Raw genomic sequence first — 26273 nt, 5'->3', positions numbered from 1 at the left:
GCGGAAGATATTTAGCCACATGTTCATGCTGCTCTTGCACATAGAGTGAAAGTGAAAGGTAAAACCACTCGTGTGTTACATTTCAGTTGTTCTGAAGTAATGTGATGATGATTTGCTCTCCGTTCCTCACAAATTAATCACAATTAAGATGTGCTTGTTTTTAAGTTCATGTTTATTTATAAAGCACATTTGGAAACAACAAGTGTTGTACAAAGTGCTGTACTGTTTATAAACAATTAAAATAATATCAGAAATAAAACCATGCAGAATAAACCAAAAACAACTTTATAACCCAATGTTCTCAGGCAACACCATAGGCTCAGAATGAAAAACGAATGGTTTAGAAACATCTCTAAACCTTGCATGTTTTTATTATTATTACACTGGCTTGGATGTTGCATTTGTAAACGCAAAAATGCATTCTTTTAAGAATCTAGTGGACCATTCTTCAGAAGACTGTTACGATCTGAAGAGCTTTCTGATGCTTTAAAAACTATTCATATTCAGTAAAATTGATCAAATTGAACTAAACATGAAACTATCAAATGAAGTCACTGAGTAATTTAATTTAACAATGCTACATTATTGTGAAGTTCCAGTTAGAACTAAAATTATTAAATCTTAGACACTGCCTTTTTACTGTGAAAAGCTGATACGAAATGATTATTTATTGTATAAAGCACTCCTTTTTTGTCATTTTTAGCAGTTCAGCAACTTTGAGTGGAAAAGTGCAGCATGACCATTTGGATAAACATCTCCTTTTGTGTTCCACTGAAGATAGAAAGTGTGAAAAACATGTCTTAAGTTATAATTCCATTTGAAACTCAGTGTTGGCCTCCTTTATCAAGTGCCGTGATGGTATCAGACGGTAGAAACATGGTGGTTTCTGTCCTAGCGGACGCTCAGATCACTGTAAGACCACGAGACAGGGATCACATACTGAGAGTTTGAGTTTGTTCTGGATGCTGGTGAAGATTCAGATCAGATTGCAGGAGATTCTGACCTGCCAAATCCACCAGCATCATCATCTGCCCGCCTACACACACACACACACACACACACACACCTCATGTCTGACCCGCCCCCAAAACACACACACACACACACTCGGCGCTGGGCAGACGCAGTGAACGGCTCCGCTGGCTGTGTGTTAGAGACACGGAGCGACTCATTGCATTTCTTTTGACTGTGTGTGTGTGTTGGTGATGTAATTGTTTAACTCCAGCAGGTCATAACAGGGCGATTTGTCCGTTAATCACCATATGAGATCCGTCAGCGGGACACCAGACACAGAGACGCTCGAGAAACCGTGAGTCTGACTCCGATCTCCTCATTGAACTCTGCTGAAGTGTTTGTTTGACTCTGTTTAATTGGTTGGTAATCAGCATTTCTTGTTCTTGAAGTTTAAGTTAAGAAGTAGTTTTAATGTCACAAAACCAAAAGAGACTATTTGTGTCTGTCTCTCTCTCTTTCTGTTTCTCTTTGAAATGTAACATTAGATCTGTTGGTAGTGTTTTTTTTTGGTCTTTTGGTTTCTTGTGGACATGCTGTTTAAACTGCGTCTGTTCGCTTTGGCATAAAACAGAGGAGGCTTTTAAGACGCATGCTTTATTAGAGTCAGGTGGTATCAGACTCTGTCTGTCTCTCTCTCTGCCTGTCTCTCTCTCTCTCTGGTGTTCTGGACCGAGTGAACTACATTGTTCTTGTGCCTCGTTCTGTGATTGTGAGCCAGTTTCTGGCCATGTGAAGAGTTGATTACTCTCCATCGGTGCGAAACCGGCCAGAACATTCAGCAGAGGGAACTGCTCTAATAAAACAAGAAATATGTGGTTTAGAAAAACAGCAGATGCATTCTTCTTAACTCTGATTTCCAATGATTTGCAGTCTTTTCAGGTTTGGCGATGTGGCTGCGCGTTCTGTTGGCGTGTTTGCTGCTTGAGTTCTGCGGCGCGGCTCCTCACGCTCACATCAACCGCCTCGCACTCTTCCCTGACAAGAGTGCCTGGTGTGAAGCCAAAAACATCACGCAGATCGTCGGACACACGGGCTGCACGCCACGATCCATCCAAAACAGGTCACACACACACACTGTTGTCCAGATTGGGGAATTCTTGAATGTTTATCTGTGTTCGTTTGACCAAAATAAACATTCAGCTATTAAATATTGCCATACTTGAGCTGCGCATCTATTATCATATGTTGTAGATGGTCCTAACAGTGTTGTGTTGTGTTTTTCAGGGCCTGTCTGGGTCAGTGTTTCAGCTACAGTGTGCCCAACACCTTCCCACAATCCACCGAGTCTCTGGTCCATTGTGACTCCTGCATGCCAGCGCAGACACAGTGGGAGGTGGTGAGTGTGTCACCATTAATCTCACTGAGTGAACTACAAACACTTTTATGAGCTGGACTCTAAAATGTTCACACCAATACGACATGTTCCTTTGGACTGCATACAGTATACTGCAGCAGTGAAAGTGTCAGATATATTGTGTTCAAACTGCCATGCTTTAGCTGCAGTAGTGAAAACTCTAGAAATATTATAAATACATCATAATATTTGTGTTGTAGTAGTGAAAACTGCATCCAAATGGTCACTTTTGATGCAGTTGTGAAATCGTCTCGGTTACGTATTGTAACCCTCGTTCCCTGAGGGAGGGAATGGAGACGTCACGTCGGATGACCGACGAACTGGGATCTCGCTTAGAGAGACTACTGCACTTTGAGTGTAAACTAAACGAGCCAATGTACATTGGCATGCGATTATTGCATCCAGCTGCTGCTGATCAAAGCGTGAGTATAAGTAGGTAGCAGGTGCAATGCATATTCAGGTATTCGCTGAAGAGTCAAACCGGTGACCCGGCCGCTCAGCAGAGGTACAGAAGCTGTGGCAATGGGACATGACATCTTCATTCCCTCCTTCAGGGAACAAGGGTTACAATAGGTAACCGAGATGTTCCCTTTCAGTCAGTCACTCTCAATGTCACGTTTGATGACCGACGAAGTGGGATCCCTAACAAAGGGACATAGGTACTGCCCCTTCCCTTCCAGTGTCCTGAGGAAGCCTCCTGCGCCACTATTTTTAGGCACATGCCAGGGCTTTCCACAAGAACACCAGCTACTGCTGCTATGACACTAACCACTCAGTAGTACTGGATAACAATGGGAAAATGTACCTGTACCACTCAGGACAGGAATGTTGTAGAAGCCCCGTTGTGTTAACTAACTCTTGGGATAGGTCACCTAGAACCTCTGCATCCCATCCAGGGACCAGACATGATGTTTATGCCCCATCAGTAGATCCTTCCTCAGAGGAATCTGCCAAAGAGGGGTTGTCATGAGGAGCATCAGTTCCAGGAACCAAGTCCGAGTGGTCCAGTAAGGTGCCATGAGCAGGACCAGGCCAGTGGTAGAAGCATCCGTGTGAACCCCAGCACGCCTGGAGACCTGTTCTAGGGGCGTTCCTGCCTGGACTGACTAAGGGGTGGAGGTTTGGTGGCAGGACAGTATAACTCAGACCTGGCGAGTGACCTATTGCCACAGCCTCCTCGGGACTCAACCATGGAGCCAGTGCTGAAGAGGTCTCATATGAAGCTGCCACAGTGACGTGACTGCCGCTGCAGATACCATATGACCAAGAAGCCTCTGAAACTATTTCAGTGGGACCACATCCTGCTCTTGAATGTATTCAAGCAGTTCAACACCAACTGAGCACATTCTTGCATGAAGCATGCTGTCTGTTTGACAGAGTACAACTACGTACTGAGAAAAGAGATTCCTCTTCAAGGAGAGTTTGCTCCTTTCCCAGTTGACCAGAAGGCCAAACCGGCTGAGGTGCGGAAGCATCAAGTCCTTGTGTGCACACAACTGATTCTGAGATTGAGCTAGTACAAGTCAGTCATCGAGGTTGTTGTAAATGTGAATGCCCTTTTCTCAGGAGCTCGTACTGATAGGCTTGTCTTTCAGACACAAAACGCAGCAATGGTCTGTGCTGCGGAAGGATTGACCCATGAAAGTATGCAACCGATCTCAGGGACAGATGCACCCGAAGATGCATTCGTGTGTAAACATCTTGAATGGTAACCGGTGAAGGGCCTGGTTCAAGACACGCAGGTCCAAGATCTTTTGTAACCCATTGCCTTTCTTGGGAATAATGAAGTAGAGCCTGTAAAACCCCAGCTCCATATCAGTTGGAGGTACCAGCTCTATTGCATCCTTTCCACATGCAAGACAGGAGAATTATCGGATGCCGCTGAACTTTGGGGTGGGGTTACGTGAACTGAAACGCATAGCTGAGTCCAATTGTCCAGCAAGATGGTAAAGGGGAGCCAAGTACCAAGACACCACACAAGCTGGACCAGCAGGACCATCAAAGTACCCGTGGTGGGGCAGTGAGGAAGAACATAGGGACCTGAAGAGGGGTCTGAGTGTGCAGTGCAACACTTACCTGCTTCCACAGTTTGAAGAGGGTGCATGAGTAGGGCCTTTGACGACACTCTTGAACCACCTGCTGCTGATTTGCTTCATCGTTTTGCTGACTCTCCATGCACTCTTGGGACCCAGAGACAGAGAAAACCGCTCTCCTGTTGAGATTTTTGGAAACCAGATTCCCATCCGGCCCTCCTCCCGGGAAGGTAGGGGAGCAATCCTTCTCTTTCTTGGTCACCTGTCTATGCCCAGTACCACGGCGCCGCTTGCTTGAGGCTGCTACGGATGCGGCACAGACACAGGGGGGCGGGTGGAGACAGCTGCTGCCCACCAGGCCGAAGGGGGGAATGCCTATGGCCAATGTTCTCAACTGCGTCACCGAAAAAAGGCCAGTCTGGAACTCAGAGAACCAGACACAACCAGTGGTGATGCTCCTGGACCACAGGTGTGGCCATCACATGACCCAGTGAATTCACAGTGACCTTTGTTGCTTGGAGAGCGAGATCAGCTGCGGTTAAGAGCTTTTTTAAAACTTCCGGAACCCGACCACCCTCATGCAGGTCCCTCAGTGCTTAAGGAAGCATAGCCATTATTTCCAGATCAATCAAGCATTGCTACAGTCCCGGAGGACAGCAGTGCAGCCAAATTTTCCTCACAAGAATGCTCCGTCTCACCCTTCAATGCAGTGATTCACATCCGGTCGTTGGGAGGAGCGCCAGAGGATACTGCTGGTACGCTTCTTGTAGAGGGCCCAGCACGTTCCATTGGCAACTGGTTGCGGAGTGCAAGAGGATTGTTGGGCCCCCGAGGGTTGGTTCCCTGGAGGGTTTGCCATCACCGTTACCCTCAGACCGCCCGTGCTACTGCCTGAAGGAACCCTCCGCATGACTGCCGGCGTGACGAAAACTACATTGAGGCAAAGGAAATGGAGCTCCGCCCCTTTGAGGAAAAGGAACTTGGCCCGCGACTCCGAGATGAACATCTTCCTTCAATGAGACCATGACTCATTCACAAACGGGTAGTGCAGCCTGATGATGCAACCCACTTAACATGGGAAACCACAACCACTGAAGTGCCGTACTAGGCAACACAAAGAGCTCTCAAAGAGCACGCTGAACTCGCTCAATCTTCTTCTCTCAGTAGAGTAGTCAGGAGCAGAACGATGTGATCACTCAGCTCTGAAGTGAAAAGCTGAATATGTGCTGCACCTGCTGCCTACTTATGCTCACGCTGTGATCAGCAGCAGTTGGATGCAATAATCGCATGCCAATGTGGATTGGCTCATTTAGTTTACGCTCAAAGTGGATTGGTGATTATTGTGAAAATTACAGAAAATTCAAACAAGACTGCATCAAAATTATCATATTTGTGCTACAATAGTGAAAATTGCATAAGTACTGCATCTAAATAGTCACTTTTGCTCGAATTGTGCAAATGGCAAACTGTGGAAATATTGAGTAAATGTTAACACTACTGCTGCAGTAGTGAAAACTGAAGAACTACTGCATCCATTTTGTCTTTTTGGTTGCAATTGTGAAAATGGTAAACTGCAGAAATATTGCAAGTAAATTATATCATTTTTGCAGCAATAGTGATGCAAAAAAAGAACAAAAATAATCCAAATTGACACTTTTGTAGCCATTGTGAAAATGGTAAACCACAAATATTTTGACTGAATTACCATATTTGTGTTGCAATAGTAAAAACCGGTCAAATACTTCATCGTAATTGTCACTTTAGTTGTAGTTTTGAAAACTGCAATTTGAAAATTGCAAACGTGATAAATATTCCCATCATATTTGTGCTGCAGTAATGGGTACTCCATAAGTACTGAGTCCAAATTGTAGTATTTGTGCTGCAATAGATAGATACAGCATGCAAATTGACATATGCACTAGTCAAACTGCAGTAATACTGTGATTCAAGTGATTTGAGTGTGACTTCCCTGGCATTATAGTGCATTCTCAAAACATTTGAGAACCCGTGCAGCTACTCTTTCAGCCGGAGTGATAAATGTGTCCAGCCGCATGCCGCGTGTCTTGTCGTGTGGTGTGCTGTAACAACCAAGAGCTGGAAGGAAACCGCAATACCTATTTAACTTCCAGCACAATGATTGATGGACTCGCAGTGAAGCTTGAGTGACTCTTTATGAGGCATGTTGAAAGACAACAAACACACTCATCTGTCTTGTGCAGAGAACACGCCGTGTTTTCACTGTCATGCGTGAGTGTGTGTTGATTTTGTGTATTTACAGTATTTTGTGGTGGGCTTTAGTTCTGGCTGCTCAGCTGCCCTCTAGTGTTGGAGTTTATTTTGCTTTGCCTGGCAGAAGACGGGAATGTTTGACCACCGGCGATTTTGCCAGAGGAACACGTGGGAAGTGTGTGCGAGATATCAACATATGAAAATAATCACTTTGTTTGCCCTCTTTCTCACCCGTTGAGCTCTGGCAATCGTTGTATTGATGCTAATTAAACCTTGTGACGCACAAAGAATGTTGAGGTTCAGTTCGACTTGAAAAGGTTTTGCTATATTTACTCAGAAACATCATGTTCTGTTTGCGAGACCTCTCCTAGCGTTATCCGCTGACTCAAAGGGGCCACTCTCTGCTACTTATTATGTTCTTTTATACAATCTGGCTTTAATAGAAAGCAGTTCACGTTTGGTAAATAAAACAGACTCGGGCTTGTGTTGACAAAGACCTGCAGTAATGTGACAGCAACCTGATCTGACCCGCATTACCGACACTCGCTAACTGTAGACTAACGTTACACAGTGTCCTAACCAGACGCCATGCGGGTTTCCAGCATAATTTCAAGAAAAACAAAACCACAGCCAATCAGAACATGTTTGGCTTTAATTTAAGACCACTGAGATTTCCTCCTTAAAAGAGTACAGGGTACTTTCACAGCCACCGAATGTCATTTTTTCCATGAGAGTTTGTGATTTTTAAAGGTGTGTTGTTGGTTTATATTGAGTTTTACCAACAGGCAATGTTTTGCCATAAAGCATTATTCAGTTAAAAACATTAGTCTTGAAAGTGTATTTTCTGCAAGCAGCACATTAACATAAAAGGACTCTTAACTTTGTTAAATAGACATGTTTTTCTCCGCATTTGCATTTAATTTACATATATTCATTTGGCAGATGCTTTTATCCAAAGTGACTTACAAATGAGGAACATCACAAGCATTTTGTCACAGTATTTGCAGCAAGTTTTCAAGAGGCATTACAGCCCATGTGTGACCTCTGGTTGCATAATGCATCGCTGCATCGAAGCTCACGTTTCCCTCAAACCTCCAGCTTTCACCAACATGAATGTCATCTGGTTGCTCTGTTGCCGAAAATTGTTGCCTTTAATGTGGAAAAGATTGTTGCATTACTGCGTCGCAGCATGTTAGTGAACAGTAGCTGGGTTTCCATGACAGATTTGCAAAAAACTATTGTGATATTTTATAAATGTTGATTAAAAACTATTGCGAAATGGCAGCATTTGCATGAACCAATGTTATGCATTTTTTTTCTCTTGTGATAACCGAAGTTGGTAGGTTTATGCATATAGCAGCCACCACACTTGACAGAGCCGCTTCTGACAATGCAGCGTAAAATATTCCTTTTTCGAATTGACTGAAAAACCACTTCATGTGAGAGTAAAAATATTTTTGCAAAATTTACATGTTAGCATTGGCCGTATTTTCATTTGGCAATTTCAATTTGCACAATTTAAAGGGTAATGGTAACACAGCTAGAGTTGCATAATGCATCGCTGAAGCTCATATGGAAAATCTCAGATCTACAATTTTCACCGAAATGAATTTCCTCTGGTTTCTATATTGCTGCCAATTGCTTCTTTTGGCATTGAATAGATTGTCGCAAGCATGTTAGTGAACAGTATTGAAGTCAAATCAAACCGTGTGTGTTTACAGGTGACTCTGGACTGTGCCGGCAGCGATGAAGCCCCGCGTGTGGATAAGCTAGTGGAGCGCATCCTTCACTGCAGCTGCCAGTCGTGCAGTAAAGAGAGCAGCCAGGAGGGGGCGCTGCTGCAGCTGTACCCTTCAGAGGGAGCGCTGGAGACGCCGTCGCTGCCAGACGCTACACACACGCAGCACGCTCACATGCACGCCCACGCGCATTCTGACATACACACGCCTGAGGCGGGGTGATGCGCGCGCATACTTACACTTTCTTACACTGTCTCTCTCTCTGTCTGTCTAAAGCACTTTTTCACATAGAGATCACAACACTAATCAACACTTTATCACGGTCACTGAAGCTTCAGTCAGCTCTGTGAATAAATGCGCACACACTCACAAACTCAACTATATATTACTGATGCATTCACTCACGTCCAGATCTATAGGCCTATATCTGTAATGTAGCCTACTGGAACACGTACAGTCAGACTGTGTGTCACATATATAATATTGTTTAATCACAATAAAATGTGAAATCACCTTTATGTCTGATTATTTGTTTTTTTAATCTATTCAGTTGCATATCTGTCTCTAAACATCATAGGCTGTCTATGTAGGGAACATTTTAGACGCTCCTGAACAAAATGTAAGCAGCAACTTTCTGCATCCTTCCTCATTTCAGCTAATGCACATTATAATTCACAAGACTGCTTATAAAATAAAATGCAAATATATGCAAATACAATACAATCTCTTAATTAAAAATGACTATATTTACTATATTTTTTCCAAATTTTTTATGAATAGGCTTATTTATGCTTAAATAGGATTACAAAAACGTATTCCCCAGCTAGAGTGTTCTAAATCATGTAAGTTTCAAAGGAACAATCCACTTTTTTTCTGAAAATAGGCTAATTTTCCAACTCCCCTTGAGTTAAACAGTTGAGTTTTACCATTTTCCAATCCATTTAGCTTAGTTTAGCATAGACTAGCATAGAATGATCATGAATCTGAGTAGACTGTTAGCATCTCGCTCAAAAATGACCAAAGAGATTCTATATTTCTCCTATCTAAAGCTAGTCTCTTCTGTAGTTACAGCGAGATTGAGCGAAATGCTAACGGTCTAATCAGAATTCATTATCTATGCTAAGCTAAGCTAAAAATGCTACCGCCAGACTCTGAGATCGGCTGAATGGAGTAAAACTAACCTGTTGGAAAATGAGGCTATTTTCAGAAAAAGTGGAGTGTTCCTTTAACTATGATGCTTCCTTAGCAGTGTGCTGTCTATGTTGACTTTAGAAATGGAGCTGCTTCTGTATTATTTATAAACCCTTTACTATACATGTGATTTCACAGCAGCTTTGTGGGAAGCCATCCATTAATGAGCAAGACGAGATAAGTGGCGAGATAAGTGCTTTTGTGAGGAATAACAGATGTATATTTCTTAGTAATTGTTGCGGGTCATCTTCGCCGTGTGTTCTGTGAACTAGAGCAGCATCTGTCTGTCTTTCATCAGTACAGTGATTTTCAGATGAAAAGGCTATATGGACGTCAAGTGGTCCATGAATGTGTTTGCCATGGTAACCATCGGGGACAGTCTATGATTATCGCTGGAGACCTGTGTGTGTGTGTGTGTGTGTGTGTGTGCGTGTGTGTGTGTGTGTCCTGAAAGTCTTGTTCCGCAGGTCACGTGACACCCATTCAGTCTATTTGGGTCCAGAAGAGAAATGGGACACTTTCAGATCCACATATAGAAGGAAGCTACAGGAGAAACACACATTTAATTATGAAGAGTTTCCTTTGACTTCTGTTGTGTTCATTTTGATGTCTTCACACAAGCATTTGTGAATTTTTATACATTATATTATAGTATTGTTTAAAACACAAGTCAGACTGCTGAATGGTGTCATGACCACAAAGGTTGACCAGCAGGTGGCGCTGTGAGCATGTGTGTTTCCTCTATGTTTCTGAGTGTTTTTTGAATATTACTACTCACCTAGTTTTGTCTTTTTCTGTCTGCCCTGCTTTTCTTTTTAACATTACTCAATAGATCTGTTTCAATTGAATGATTTAATTAGCCATCATGCTTTATCTGTCCATCCCTGATGAGCTGAGCGGATGTGTCTCTTATCTCTCTAGCACAGGCCTCTGGGAAGGGATGGAGCTCATCAATTTCATTATCAACTCATCTGTGATTAATCAAGTCAGTGAAAGAGATTGTGCCGAAAGCCAAAATTATGCTTCGGTTCTCTGTTTACAGCAAAATGTTGTAATATATTTTATTACACAAGAATTCTTGATGAAAAATATTTTGAAAAAACATTGACACATTTTCCACTTTTTGCTTATTAGCCTATAGTCTGTTAGCTAGGCTAGCTTAGAAAAAACATCTAATGAGGTACATTTCCAGGCAAGCTTCTTCAACCATATAACTAAACTGTACTTGGTGACTTGTGATCAGCTCTAATTAGCTTCCACCATTAGCAATTAGATGCCACACAGCCAACTTAGAAAGTCACGACTCAGAAAATCCTGAATTTCTGATAATTACGCTCTTGTGAAGGCGCAGAGAGTCTTCATCTGGTTTTGTCTTCCAGTTTATTTTGTTTCCTTTGAGTTAAACTAAAGCCTTAATTAAATAATCAAATGATTAGAATGATGAACAGACCTGTAAACCAGCATGATTGTCAGAATTTACCACAGTTTACCAAACAGTACCACCTAATACTCTATGGTAGAGCTTAATATTGATATTAGACACCTCTGTCAGGAAAATGTTAAATTCAACAAACTGAGAGAAAATTAGCTTAAGCTTCTCACAGAGTTTGATGAAATAACATTAATTTATTATGATTTTAAACTAGTATCCATAGTAAATATAAGGGGTGTTGCATTTAACTTTAAAAGAAAGAAAATGTGAACCTTTTCAGTGCTTTTAGTTCGATCGATGTCCTCATATAGACCTCAGCCCTTCTCTCTCTCCTTCTCTCTCTCTCAGTCTCTCTCTCCCTCTCTCTCTCAGTGTGATGTTTGGATCTTCTGGATAACGGAATAAAATCATCGCAGCTGCAGCAGGTAAGACACTGAAAACTTCTTCCTGTAATCCTGAAAAGTGTTTGTTTTTGTCGATTGAAATATAGATTATTAACACTGATTCCTGTTTCATTCCGACCACACGGACCCAGAGGGTGTTAAGATCTAAACAGACCAAGGCTGCGTCTCAGTAGTTCGCGAGCCCCAGAAATGCCGTTAACTCGGAACGCGCCAAAAAGCCGTTTAACTTAAGTGAAGCGCGCGAAAATGCAGACTGGTTCAGTAACGGTTGAAAACTGACACGGACTGTTCACTCGCGTTTATTCAGTTCTGCTCTGATTACAGTGTGAAGATAATCGACCCATCAATCAATGAATCTCGACACGTTTCACGATTATAGAAAACACCGACAGGTTATAGTACCAAAAAGCTGCAAGTGTTTACAGTAGTGAAATCAGTGAATTGTCCTTAATCAAAAATTAACCAACCACAAAAAAAAAAAAAAAAAAAAAAAAAAACTTGGTTAGTTAACCCATGGTAATCACAAGTAACCATGGTTTTGCTTTACTAACCATAGTTTAACCATGGTATTTGTAGTAATTGATAATAAAAATGGTAATCAATACACCAAAAAACAAGATTACACAATTACTACAATAAAACCTAGGTTAATTGTAAAGACAGATTTTGTTCTGATCTCATATTGACTTTTATATTGTTTAGTGAGGTAATGCCCTGAAGTTAGACTCGGAAAAGATATATGAATTATGTATTTGTGTTATGTTGTATTGTGTTTGTGTGTCAGGAAGATGAAACAGAACATTCAGTTCACTATAATCATCTTCATTTCCATAAACCTAAAAGCACCTCAGGCTATTCCCTCTCCATCTGTCTCTCTTCCTCTTTTGTTTGAATGTGTTTTATGAAAGGGTTTTTATTTTATATCTGATATTCATCTTTCCTCTGCAGGCATTTAACAGCTTTATTGTCATATTTATTGATGTATCTGACTCATATATATTTAGTTGTTTACCATCTGCAAAGAAATCTCATCAAATCAAATCAAAATCTTCAATCTAAGCCACATTAATATGTGATTAAAATGTGTATTTATGAACAGTCAGATCGCTGATCCATTATCAAGGCCATGACGTTTATGTAACATCATGAACACCAGACAAAAAAAACAAACAAAAAAAAATCACATTTCATCACTTTCAAAAGTCTACAGTGTGAACAGTCAGAAATCATACTTGAAAACTGATATACTGTAAGTGTAAATTAAAATTGATTTTTGTTTGTTATATAGGTACTGGATATATATATAAAATATGAAATATATCATATTATATGCTATATTAAATGTAGAATGTGTTTGTTTAGGATGTGTGGAATGACAGTGCTTTTAGATGATGGTGGAGGTGATGAAGACTTTGATGTGGATGATGGGATCCGGATGCTGCCTCCTCCTCCGGCTCAGTGTGATGGTGGGGTCTGGGGGGCCCGGCGGGGTCACTGTGGGTGTGTGCTGTGGACGCTGCTGCTGCTGCTGTGGAACGTCCTGCTGCTGCTGGGGTGTGTGCTGCTGATGCTCCTGATCTTCAGCCTCATCCTGCTGCCCACCGCCCTGCTGCTGTACGCCGGCTTCCTGTGCCATTCACGGGTAGATATGCCCATAAACACACCCATACGGTCACAAAACACACATACCTCCACAAACACATGGATTGATACACCCACTAATGCATGCATACACCCACAAAACATGCATACCTCCACAAACACATGGATTCACCGGCAAACACATTCATACACCCACTAATGCATGCATACACCCACAAAACACGCATACCTCCACAAACACATGGATTGATACACCCACTAATGCATGCATACACCCACAAAACACACATACCTCCACAAACACATGGATTGATACACCCACTAATGCATGCATACACCCACAAAACACGCATACCTCCACAAACACATGGATTCACCCGCAAACACATGCATACACCCACTAATGCATGCATACACCCACAAAACACGCATACCTCCACAAACACATGGATTCACCCGCAAACACATGCATACACCCACTAATGCATGCATACACCCACAAAACACGCATACCTCCACAAACACATGGATTCACCCGCAAACACATTCATACACCCACTTATGCATGCATACACCCACAAAACACGCATACCTCCACAAACACATGGATTCACCCGCAAACACATGCATACACCCACTTATGCATGCATACACCCACAAAACACGCATACCTCCACAAACACATGGATTCACCCGCAAACACATGCATACACCCACTTATGCATGCATACACCCACAAAACACGCATACCTCCACAAACACATGGATTCACCCGCAAACACATTCATACACCCACTAGTGCATGCATACACCCACAAAACACGCATACCTCCACAAACACATGGATTCACCCGCAAACACATGCATACACCCACTTATGCATGCATACACCCACAAAACACGCATACCTCCACAAACACATGGATTCACCCGCAAACACATTCATACACCCACTAGTGCATGCATACACCCACAAAACACGCATACCTCCACAAACACATGGATTCACCCGCAAACACATGCATACACCCACTTATGCATGCATACACCCACAAAACACGCATACCTCCACAAACACATGGATTCACCCGCAAACACATGCATACACCCACTAATGCATGTATACACCCACAAATACACAGATGTGCCCACAGACACACAATATTGTGATGTTCAGGTTCTGTTTCTACAGGTTGTGGCTTCTCAGGCTGCTCTTTGCCGTTACCTTGACGACAACAGTTGCTCTGCCCTCATCATCCTGGGCTTTGTCATGATGTCTCCGCTCGTGGTGGTTGCTGCGGCGACGTTCTGCGCTATTCTCAGGCGGCTCCACCTTCTCTTATATTTTCAGCCAATCACAGCGGCTCGTTACCAAGGGCGGGGCTTGGGCTGGAAGCGGGACATCCACGCCTGGGTTTGACTGACAGACACACCCATTATTCTCAGGTCAGCGTCAGAGGTGACCTCTAGCAACATTTATAGTGTAAAGGTCAAAGGGTGAGTGATGTCACAGGACAGCGATGGCGTTATCGTAACTCTATAGAAACACAATCACATGTGTAACACAGTGTTTATAATATATCCCTGAATGACCAAACTAACTCTGGAAACATTTCTAAGAGAATCCTGTTTCAGTCACTTCAATCTGTTCACATGATTGAGAAATTGATGTAAGTGTACTGTATATTTAAATTGTGTTACCATATTACATTATATGACTACTTTATTTCCACACATGCTAGATTCGTCTGATTGTGTGCAATATACGACGATGCTCTGTGCGAAGCAATCACACACATGTACATCATCACAATGAAGAATATCATTTGTTCAGAAGAAAACCAAGGTGGAACAGACTTCTGCCGTTTCACTGGTTTATGAATAAGTGTAGTAGTTTAGAGATGTGTTTGATCGCTCATGTTTGGTCAGCTGTATGAGTCAAATGTGCTGAAATGTGAATAAACCGACTGATATCAGATCTGTGGTTGGACTTATTTTGGAAAGTCTTGGTGAAATCTGAAGCACGTATTTAGATCAGACGTGTCCCATAAGCCAGCACTGTAAAAATATCTCTTAATTATAAATTCATGAGGCTCAGAAATAATCCTCGTGTACAGAACACCAGAGAAGGACTCTTAAATCATCCAGAAACTTTAGGTTTACTCATTCTGTGTAGCTCTTATCATAATGATCAGTATAACTCAAGTTGAGCTGATGTCTGAGGTCAGACTGTGTGTGATTTACAGATGAACTCTCACACGGGTCACTTTTGAGCGTGTGATTTGCATATGTGAAACTCTTAATGCCGGGTTCCTCAGTTAATGTGCGTGTGGGGGATTTCTTCAGACTGAATGTGTTGCTGTGCTGTTTCTCATCTGCCCCCCGTGACTCTCATTACCGTCTCTCATTCACTGAGGACGAGGAGCTGCTGTGTGTGATCGGATCTTTATCATGGGTCGCCCACTTGACTTGATCCTCTCTGAACAGAGACACAAACACCTTGTGTACTGGCCTCAACACGAACCAGCTCTCAGCTCAGTTATACTGCCATAACGTGACACGTTTCAGAGCCAAACACAGAGACATCTCTTGTTCTCTTTGTTTTGCCTTAAAGCTGCGGTAGGGCACTTTTGACGCTCTAGCGGTTAATAAACAGAACTGCTTACGTCTTGCGGAAGAACATCGTAGCCGGAACTACTTCTCTCTGTTTATGTCTATGAAGAATCACAAAGGTACTGGGTTACTCCGCCGCGGTACCCCCGAAGCAATCTAAAATAGTCAGGATATAAACACTTATTATAGGTGCACCCTAGTGATTCAGGACAAGCCAAAAACACGGTTTGGAAAATGGATTCATGGTGTACTCACTTATTATATACATTTTTCTACATTTTGAACACAAACAAAGTTACGGACCGCAGCTCTGATTGGTTGTTTTTTACCGGGAGCGATGGAGTTTCTGCAAATGGCAATAGGACACTGGGAGGAGCCAGAGGAGGATTATCTGTCTCATATTCTACTGTCAGGACATAATGACAGGTTTAATAAATATGTAAAAAATATATATTTACAAAAGTTACCTACTGCAGCTTAAATACACCTGAAAATCTCAGTTAAAGTCATTATTGTATTAAATGTGACATTTCAAAAAAAGTAGCTGATTTTAAATATGAAAGTAAAAGTGTCAGTATGTGGCAGGGAGTCACTGTCTTAATGAGTGAGTCATTGAATCATTCACTCAATTGATTCCTTCAGAAGAGTCTTTACGAGTGAATCAATGACTTACTCGATTGCTTCAAAACCTTGGATTGATCCAGTAACGAATCAGCGCTGTGTGTCGATCAGACACACACATCAGTTCTATTGAGACTAGAGAAACTGATCAAAAACAGACAATATTATGTCTTAAACACAATGTGGACTTCTTGATTCTTAAACTATTGAATAAAATCAACATATTGCAGAAGTAAACAAATGCATATGATATATAGTCTAGTGCTGCTGTTCACGAGTGTCAGTGTGTTTCTGATATAAGAACAGCGTGTGTGTGTGTGTGTGTGTGTGTGTGTGTGTGTGTGTGTGTCATGTTAATTAGCTTCTCAAGAATCTGAGAAAGAGCCAAAAAGAGTGTGAGTATGAGTGGATCTTCCCGTCCGCCCACCACGAGCGCAGATGCCCTAATGACCCTCCACGCCGCCGCTCTTCTCCCATAATGCACCGCTCTAACTCTTATCATCACCCCGCCGCGAGCTCTTATCATCACTCGACTCTCTTCAGCTGGAAAACTACAGCTCGACGGCGGCCTGAATCCCGATTAGAGTCGGGTGTTCAGCACTTTAATGTGTTCCTCTGGCGCGTGATTAACGCCCGGCTCGTTCGTCAGGGTGTAGGGTGTGTGTGGTTGTTCCCACAGTGAAATCAGTCACAGATCAGCCCTGTGTTCATCACACCGAACAGAGTCTCTGATTAGTGACGAGCCGCTGCTGGTTTGCATGAAGTTAAACTCTGTCCCATCACTCACATCTCCATCTCTCACTGAAAATCAATGGGTTCTGCTGCTTTTGTCACCACTAATCGACACACAGCTAGATGTTCCTGAACCTGAATGATCTCGGCTGTTTCTGTCTGATTCCCTGCATTTTTTTTCTCTCTCTGTGCAGAAGAAAGGAATAATGAAAATGTCATTTTTCTCCCCTCGCTTCTGGTCTAGTATTTCCACTCTGCCATTTTCTCGTCTCAGTAAAGGTCTTTCTACGTCAGAACAGATTGACAGTCTTCTCTCGCCCGAGGATCTGCTCATTCTCTTTCTCTCTTCGTGCCTCAACCATCAGCCGAAGATTCATTTCATCCCATTAAAAGTGTGCGTAAATTCATCCCTCACTCTTTGCCATCAGGCTCACTGAAGGTTTGGGAGGCTTGATTTTGGCCTGTGAAGTGGGCCACAGTGGGTGTTTGGGTCCAGCTGTGGAAAAGCATCGATGGCTCAATTTGAGCCTGTGTGTGTCTTAATCAGAGCTTTCGGAGATCTCCAGAGAGCCACCACAAAAACACACTCCAGTTTACAAATCTCTCTTTCTCTTTCTCTGTCGTTATCGGGCTTTATCATACAACCCTGTTGACTGGATCAGCTGCTAATGATAGATAGATGTTCATTATGAATTATTTTAAAATAAGTTTTAAAAAGATATTTTAGTTATTTAGTTATAATGATTTCATTATTAAAAATTATGAATAAATCAATTTAACAATAATGTTTACAATAACGTATTGCTGTAAACAATTATTATTATAAAAAATTACTAAAATTAAAACTGTAAAATTTTTAACAATAATGTTTGCAATACATTATTAAATTATTAGAAATAAAGATACTACTTTAAGGAATTTTTTGTTATTGATTTTAAACCTGTTTTTAGAATTGTTTTTTTTTAATGATTTAACTATTGAAATACTAATAAAGAGTTTAAATTAGAATTTTTATACTAAATTATAGAGTATACTAAGAGTTATTAAAATGTTACTAACAAATACTTTCACCTATTCATAATAATATAGAAATTATTAAAGTAATTTAATGAAGGCAAAATGGCTGCGCACCATATCAGATGTAGATACATTTTTACAGAATCTCTTAGTTAAATATTAAAAGTCTCCTGATGTGCCTTGAAACACATTGCATTATTTTATGTGGTGACGTAATTTCAACTGAAACAGGAAGAGAGGGCGGGATATATTGAGCAGCCCCACCCCCTTTTTAAAATAGCCAATAACATTTTGTTTACATCTTTACTTGGGCCAGAGCCGTTGAGCTCGGTAAAGCCACATTTGACAGCCACAGTCTAATAGATTACACCTAGATTCAATACAAAACTCTCAGTAAAACGAAATAGTGGTCCTAATCATGCTGGGGCTGTGTAGTTGTAAAAGTTTTGAATATATGCCGACTGGTGCATAGGATCCTCTCCGTCTCGGGCATCAATAATACAGGCTGCAAGCTTTAAATGCTTATATCTTCTAAATGCAAATTTGTCGCTTTTGAAGCACACTGCCTTATTGATAACCTTAAGACTAACATATTGATGCTTACACGAAAAAACAATTTTTATTTCATGGGGACGTTAAATAGCATATATTTTTGAACTCTGCATCATTTAATTTGTTTTTAAATGCGTGTCAAGTTCATTTTTGTGCAGGTGCTGCAGTACGTGAAGTGTTTCTGTTGCTTCATGAAAACGTCTCTAAAACATCTATATTTGACAAATACTGCATTTTATTCACTAAATCTGAGATTAAGAATGCAAATAGCATGCAAAAATCTCTACAGGAAGCAGATAGTGTCCAACTTCACGTCTATACTTTCAATTGACCTCTCGGTAAACACTGAAACTACTTAAAAACAAGTCTTCTTGTGTTTCTACCGCCACTGGGCAGGTTTCTCTCTGTGAGGTTTGGTTAGCAGTGACTGAAACACAACTGTCAGTCTGCAAGGAGAGGATCTTGAGACTCCAGGAGCTTCAAACACCTGTCTGCTGCTCAGCAGTGGCTTTTTTACAGCTGGCATTACAACACAGTTCATTTGTCTGACAGATGCTTTACTTGAATCTTTATTTGACCAAGATCTTCGGTGCTCTAAGTCACTCATAAATCATTTGACAGTTCAATAATCTTTGCTTTTTGCTAAATATTTGTTTGATGCTTTTTGCAAGACATTGCATCGTTTCATCTTTATCTTCAGAAAGAGCTTTCTTCCTCACCATGAGAACTGTGAATTACTTAATGTGGAACAACCTCTTTAAGTAACAACCTTTTTAAGAGTTTCTATTTACAGAAGAAGACCTGGCAAACTATTAACCAAACCTACCTGAGATTGATACCAGTTCTCTTTACAAAAAATAAATAATAATATATTGGACACTTTTGTACTGAAATCCTATTGGTAAGTCACTTGCATAATTTGGAACACTGCGTACTTTGCTAAATGTCCTAGGGCCAGATGCACCAGCTGTGCACAAGTTACAACTTAGCCTAGTTTTGACAAATAGGCTCGAAGTTATATCTTACGCCGTATTTTGTTGTTGCACCATTACACTTAGTTGAAGTGTAACTCCATGTATAAACTAGATATTTACAGAAACGCCTTGTCAAAAGTAATGGTTGTCGTGAACTGTATTAAGATGCGATTTTCAGCCTTTAATGCTGTAGGCATATGATGCTGCGGTCATTTACACTCCAATATAGGTTAAAAGCACTGAATAATTTTGTTTCTTTAACACATCTTGAACAGATCTACAGCACACCTCTGTGTGCTTAATGTTGCACACGTCATGTGTATAATATATATATATATATATATATAAAAACATCTTACATTTTTCAGTATTTGATACTTTACAGTTTCTGAACGCCATATAAATGAATCTTAAATGCTGTATAGTTTTAAATGGAATACTGTATACTGGAGGCAAGAGTGGTTAGAAGGATGAAAAAAAAAATACCTTCATGGCATTTAAACAGTTCCGCTCACATAGTTGGGTTTCAATTTGGATGAGGGTAAACCTCATTATGAAACGAAGCTTTACTTCACAAATTACTACGTCCTGCCATCCATACAACTGGTGCAACCAAATAGTCTAGCTTTAGTTACAAACTAGCTAGTGGTTATTAAAGCCTTGTGGTCTTAACGTTCTAATTTAAGAACTTACGAATGGCTGGTGCAACCCTACCCAGGTCTCAAGGAGAGGAACTTAAAAGCACTGTGAGAAACAGCCAAATAATACCAAACTTTTTTTTTATTTGAAGTGCAGCAGACCAAAAAGCTTTCAAAACACTGTTTGAGTAAACGGGGAAACCATGCCATAGGATTATCACGGAATTGAAAAGATCTCCAGTAAGCATTAAGCAAAAGTCCCATGTCCACTTCAATGACCACATCCCTGACCCTTCTGTTGACTTCTTCCCTGACCTCTTCCACTTCCATGTCCCTGTACCTGGCCTTGACACGGACACTGACCTTGACCGCTTCCCTGGCCCTGTCAAAGTCACCTTTATTTATATAGCGCTTTAAACAAAATACATTGCGTCAAAGCACTGAACAACATTAATTTGGAAAACAGTGTGTCAATGATGCAGAATGATAGTTAAAGGCAGTTCATCATTGAATTCAGTGATGTCATCTCTGTTCAGTTTAAATAGTGTCTGTGCATTTATTTGCAATCAAGTCAATGATATCACTGTAGATGAAGTGACCCCAACTAAGCAAGCCAGAGGCGACGGCGGCAAGGAACCGAAACTCCATCGGTGACAGAATGGAGAAAAAAACCTTGGGAGAAACCAGGCTCAGTTGGGGTCAGTTCTCCTCTGACCAGACGAAACCAGTAGTTCAATTCCAGGCTGCAGCAAAGTCAGATTGTGCAGAAGAATCATCTGTTTCCTGTGGTCTTGTCCGGGTGCTCCTCTGAGACAAGGTCTTTACAGGGGATCTGTATCTGGGGCTCTAGTTGTCCTGGTCTCCACTGTCTTTCAGGGATGTAGAGGTCCTTTCTAGGTGCTGATCCACCATCTGGTCTGGATACGTACTGGATCCGGGTGACTGCAGTGACCCTCTGATCTGGACACAGACTGGATCTGGTGGCTACGGTGACCTCAGAACAAGAGAGAAACAGACTAATATTAGCGTAGATGCCATTCTTCTAATGATGTAGCAAGTACATCGGGTGTTATGTGAAGTGTTTCCGGTTCCGGTTTACCTAATTAATGCAGCCTAAAAATCCTTTAACGGATTTGGATATTAAAAGCATATTAGTATGTTATGTGTATGCCAGGTTAAAGAGATGGGTCTTTAATCTAGATTTAAACTGCAAGAGTGTGTCTGCCTCCCGAACAATGTTAGGTAGGTTATTCCAGAGTTTAGGCGCCAAATAGGAAAAGGATCTGCCGCCCGCAGTTGATTTTGATATTCTAGGTATTATCAAATTGCCTGAGTTTTGAGAACGTAGCGGACGTAGAGGAGTATAATGTAAAAGAAGTTCATTCAAATACTGAGGTGCTAAACCATTCAGGGCTTTATAAGTAATAAGCAATATTTTAAAATCTATACGATGTTTGATAGGGAGCCAGTGCAGTGTGGACAGGACCGGGCTAATATGGTCATACTTCCTGGTTCTAGTAAGAACTCTTGCTGCAGAACAACCACCCAATAAAGCATTACAATAATCTAACCTTGAGGTCATAAATGCATGGATTAACATTTCTGCATTTGACATTGAGAGCATAGGCCGTAATTAAGATATATTTTTGAGATGGAAAAATGCAGTTTTACAAATGCTAGAAATGTGGCTTTCTAAGGAAAGACTGCGATCAAATAGCACACCTAGGTTCCTAACTGATGATGAAAAACACTTTCTTGTGAACTTAGTGACATATCTTTTATTCAAAAATCTTATGAACAGACCCATAGAATGGTAGACACAAGGTACGCTTTTAATCTGCTTCAATCAGGGTAACTATTTTCTGAATGGGCCTTTCAAGGTAAGTCAGTTTAAACACGTTTGCTCTTTTTATCCAGTGTCAAATCACTGATCAACAACTTCACTGTTGTTACACAGCCATCTGTGCCATTGTGCACTTCTGTTACCTTCGCTAGCTTCCACTGACTGCGTGGAGCTGTGTCATCTTTTAGAATGACAATGTCATTGACCTTTACATTTCCCTGGAACATCTCTGAAATCTTGCAATAGCTTTTACCACTCTTTTCCAATCTGAAAACTTCTGAAGTCGATCAAGCAATGATCTTTCTTCTTTTGTTTGAGTTTTATGAACTTGAGCTTTCCGTAGGGTCATCAAGATAAGCCCACCTCATCTTGACACATCGGTTGCAGTATTTGCTTACCAACAAGAATGAAGGGTGCTGCAAAGCCAAGTGGGTCATATACAGAAGCCACTGTTGACAGGATTCCTCTTCTAGTGAGTGGTTGTTCCTTAACGAATACTCTGAACTGGAAGCTGTCAGATCTAATGAACCATTTCACACCAAGTGACCTTTCCATGTGAAGCTCACCCAAAGCCAAGTCATGTTCCATAACACTTTTAGCACATTCTTCCTGAGGAATTGATGCTTTTACTTTCTTCACTGCTTGACACAAATTTATGCAAACAAAGCTTTCCTGTGCTACAAAGTTCTCTTGCTTCCTTCATCAGTTTGATAGCTTCATCTACAGTTGAGACACTTGTCAACCCATGATCGACATAGAAATTCCTTTCTATGAATCGAATTGAGGATTCACTGAAGCAACCACGACCTTGAGCAGCAATATGCTTGAGGCCATAATTGGCACACCCGGGCGATGAGGCTGCACCGAAAAGGTGTACTTTCATCCTATAAACCTGTGGCTTGGATTCTAGATCTCCTTTCTCCCACCAGAGGAATCGTAAGTAGTCTTGATCTTCTTCCTTCACATGAAATTGGTGAAACATGCGCTCTGTCACACATGGTTGCCACCGGACCCTTACCGAAATGACAGAGAACACCTACAAGGGTTAAAGGTCCCATAACATGGATCATTTCCTTATCTTTAAATGCTTTTTAATGTTCTCTTAGGTGTACCTATATTGTTAGTATGATTTTTACATTTAAAATTAGAAATAAAAAGCATTTTTAGATCCTGATATTAGCCCTCTGGCTTGAATGCTCTGTTTGAAGGGGCGTGTCTGCTGTGAGACTCCGAGTAAACCACAACTGTTGTTATTGGCTGACATCTTTGCATTCGAAATGCGTTCAGGTGGAACCCCTCTCAAATATAACGTTTTATATATATATATATATATATATATATATATATATATATATATATATATATATATATATATATATATATATATATATATATATTTTTTTTTTTTTTTACTATTACAGCTGTCGAGATTAACGAATCGTGGAAGTGTGGATTATATAAAAAAAAAATGTTCGATTTTTCCCCATCACATGAAAGGCTGCAGTGATGAGCATTGAGTAGACAGTGTTTGTTTATCGCGTGGATACAGTGATCTCGTCATTATTGCAACACGTTATCTCACAAAATGCTTTCACCACAGCTAACAGCAAACACATGAATACAGTAAGAGCTTTGTTGTGCAGCATAACAGCGTCATTCATTGTAACGGCAAGTGTGCAGATATACTCGCGATGTGTAACAGCTCCGGAAAAAAGGGAGCGTTCTTTGATCGCTCTCTGTAGTTAAATCACAATTTAAATAACAGATTTGTTTCATGCTACTAAGAGAAACAACGTGAAGTTGATCGTTTAGTCACTGGCTTGATTCACTGACGCACAAACAGTATTAAACGATTTAGAAAGAAAGTCTGTGTGAACTTGAATGATTAGCTACCCATCAGAAATCACTGGTCACAGATCAGGCATTAATAAACACTGCTACTCACTGTTTGTGCCGGTGCTGTCGAATCCATATCATAAAAGTCTGTTTGAAATGCCTGTGCTGAATTATATGTAAATATTTGGGCGGGCAAAGCAGAGAAAGGGGAGGTAACAATTCTTGTTGCAACGTCACAACGAGGAGATTCAAGATCAGCCCGTTTGAGCTTCCATTTTCTCAAAGGAAGAGAAAGATAGAAAAATCTCGATTTACACCGATTCAAATTTCTAGAAACTTGGGGACCATATACAGGCTAGGGGAACTCATATTAATCCTAAAAAAACTCAGAAAGTGAAATTTTCATGTCATAGGACCTTTAACTCTGGACCAGTTAGCATATGGTCATTGAGGGATGAACCTTGAAACTTTGCAGAGCAATCAAAGACTACACGGATCTTTCCAGGTTTTTGAGGATGATAAACCCCATAATGGGGAATGTACCAAGCAGGGTTTTTGTCTGTTTCTTCAGCTGGAACCTTCTCAGCATCTCCTCGAGCAATTGTCTCATTCATGAAGTCTACATAGTCTCTATAGTATTTCTCGTCTCTTTTAAGCCTTTTTTCTAAGCTTTTGAGGCGATGGATAGCACATCCCTTATTGTTGGGCAAATTTGGTCGGTCTATGTGAAAGGCAAAGGCATTTCATAATGACCATCTTCCTTGTGTCTGATGCCGGTTTCCATTTTTGACAGAAAATGTAAATCTTCCTGAGAAATACAACTTATCCACTGCTGCTTTCTCATTGAAGTCCGAATCAAGAGCTTTGATGACATTTGGTGGAGTGATCACTTCCTTGATCTGTGTTCTACATATGTACTGAACTTTACTTGTAAGATTGAGAGAAGACTGTAGACTTGGCAGCACTTGTTTCACTATAATGCGATGGCTCACTCCAATGGCATCACCGTAGTCTACAGAGGAATTGCCACAGCCAACAATGCTCCAGCCCAGATCTGTTCTTTGAGCAAAAGGCTGATTTTCTTTACCAGACACAATTTCTCTAGGAAGAAGAGCTTGAGGGCAGTTGTAGCCAATCAGAAGGCCAATATCACAAACTTGTTTAGGAGCAATCTTCTCAGCTATATGCATTAGATGAGGCCACACTCTTGGAGTTTTGAGTTTAGGAATGTGAGTTCTGTTTGCAGGAATAAACTCTCTAGAATAGGTTACTGGCAAAGAGATCTTCTTATCTGAATAAAATCCTCTCACCTTTAAACCAATTATCTTCTGGCATGGAACAACTGTACTCTTGGAGACCATTGTTGAGAGCTTCAGCTGCACAGATTCCTTCTTTGTGTCAAGAGCTTGAGCTATCTCTTCCAGGATGAAGGTAGTATCGCTCTGGGTGACAAGAAGTGCATATACCAGCATATACCAACCTTCATGAGTTGGTTCATCGGTAGCTGATAACCATACTGGAACAGTTGTAGAGGTGTGAGTATTATTTACATCCTGTATTACTCTGTTAGTTGTTGCTTCACTTACGGTATCTTTATTCTGTACCAACTCTGGGTTTCTTTCCTTCAACTTCTCCTTTGACTGACCTGACTGTGGAGCCCTCTTTGCTTCCTTGATACGATCCTCATGTAAGCATGATGGGTGCTTCTTCTGACATTTCTCACAGACACTCCTGTCTTCACAGTTCTTTGAATGATGACCAGGATTCAAACATCCAAAGCACAACTTATTCATTTGGACAAACTTGACATGCTCTGCAACATTCTTCTCCATAAACTTACGACATTTGTGAATACCATGTCCTAGTCTCTCACAGAAGGTACATTTTACAGCATCTACCTTTTCTCTGGACTGTACCGTTAACACTTTTGCTCTAGTGTCCTGATTTCTTGATATCTTTCCCTTTGCGATCTCATTAGACTTCAGTGCATGAAGAGGTGTCACTGGATTACAAGCTATCTTAGCTTCTCGTGTAAGAAACTTTACAAACGGACTGAAGGTAGGAAATGTCTTAGTTTCTTCAATTTCTATGACCTGACGATTCCATGCTGAGGCTAACCAATCAGGAAGCTTGGAAAGAATTTTCTGGTTCTCATTACAATCATTGAGGACTTCAAGGCCCTTAATCTGAGACATAGCTACTTCACAGCCTCTGAGGAAGTCAGTAAATTCTCTCAGCTCAACACTGTCCTTGGAACCAATCTCTGGCCATGAATTAAGCTTGTCTCGAAAGGCTTTAGCAATGACGAATGGGTTTCCATACCTTTCTTCTAGTACGCCCCATGCTGCTTGATATGCGGACTCCGTGCCTAGGAGGAAGTAACTTTCAATGGCCTTCTTAGCTGGTCCTTCCACATACTTGCGTAAGTAGTAAAGCTTCTCATTTACTG

General features: G+C 41.1%; 2 protein-coding genes across 3 annotated transcripts; both read left to right on the top strand.

Moving 5' to 3' along the window:
• The first annotated feature begins 1087 nt into the window (after nucleotides 1–1087).
• Nucleotides 1088–8887, top strand: nbl1 (NBL1, DAN family BMP antagonist). 2 transcript variants are annotated; one of them, XM_026247619.1, is made up of 4 exons: nucleotides 1088–1373; nucleotides 1885–2074; nucleotides 2239–2350; nucleotides 8352–8887. In XM_026247619.1, the coding sequence occupies exons 2-4, from the start codon at nucleotides 1902–1904 to the stop codon at nucleotides 8589–8591; spliced, it is 525 nt and encodes a 174-aa protein (XP_026103404.1). In that variant the 5' UTR covers nucleotides 1088–1373; nucleotides 1885–1901; the 3' UTR covers nucleotides 8592–8887. The 2 variants fall into 2 exon arrangements, with proteins under 2 accessions (XP_026103404.1, XP_026103403.1); XM_026247618.1 differs by having other exon boundaries at nucleotides 1089–1309.
• Nucleotides 8888–11328: 2441 nt separating this feature from the next.
• On the top strand, nucleotides 11329–14968 carry tmem88bl (transmembrane protein 88b-like). The gene is made up of 3 exons (XM_026247620.1): nucleotides 11329–11417; nucleotides 12759–13038; nucleotides 14191–14968. Exons 2-3 carry the CDS (start codon nucleotides 12760–12762, stop codon nucleotides 14416–14418), a joined length of 507 nt encoding a protein of 168 aa, XP_026103405.1. The 5' UTR covers nucleotides 11329–11417; nucleotide 12759; the 3' UTR covers nucleotides 14419–14968.
• The last annotated feature ends 11305 nt before the right edge of the window (nucleotides 14969–26273 follow it).

This window comes from Carassius auratus, unplaced genomic scaffold (assembly GCF_003368295.1).
Source record: "Carassius auratus strain Wakin unplaced genomic scaffold, ASM336829v1 scaf_tig00015623, whole genome shotgun sequence".
NCBI classification, from domain to species: Eukaryota; Metazoa; Chordata; class Actinopteri; order Cypriniformes; family Cyprinidae; genus Carassius; species Carassius auratus.
Note: the sequence above shows the minus strand (reverse complement) of the source record. Positions and strands in the feature narration are given on the sequence as shown.

What these genes read in the sequence shown, in the direction of transcription:
- tmem88bl (XM_026247620.1), top strand. Translation starts at nt 12,760, where the DNA reads ATGTGTGGAATGACAGTGCTTTTAGATGATGGTGGAGGTGATGAAGAC. An exon ending in GCTTCCTGTGCCATTCACGG is followed by an intron (nt 13,039 to 14,190) that starts GTAGATATGCCC and finishes CTGTTTCTACAG; the next exon opens with GTTGTGGCTTCTCAGGCTGC.
- nbl1 (XM_026247619.1), top strand. Translation starts at nt 1,902, where the DNA reads ATGTGGCTGCGCGTTCTGTTGGCGTGTTTGCTGCTTGAGTTCTGCGGC. An exon ending in CCACGATCCATCCAAAACAG is followed by an intron (nt 2,075 to 2,238) that starts GTCACACACACA and finishes TGTGTTTTTCAG; the next exon opens with GGCCTGTCTGGGTCAGTGTT. An exon ending in CGCAGACACAGTGGGAGGTG is followed by an intron (nt 2,351 to 8,351) that starts GTGAGTGTGTCA and finishes GTGTGTTTACAG; the next exon opens with GTGACTCTGGACTGTGCCGG.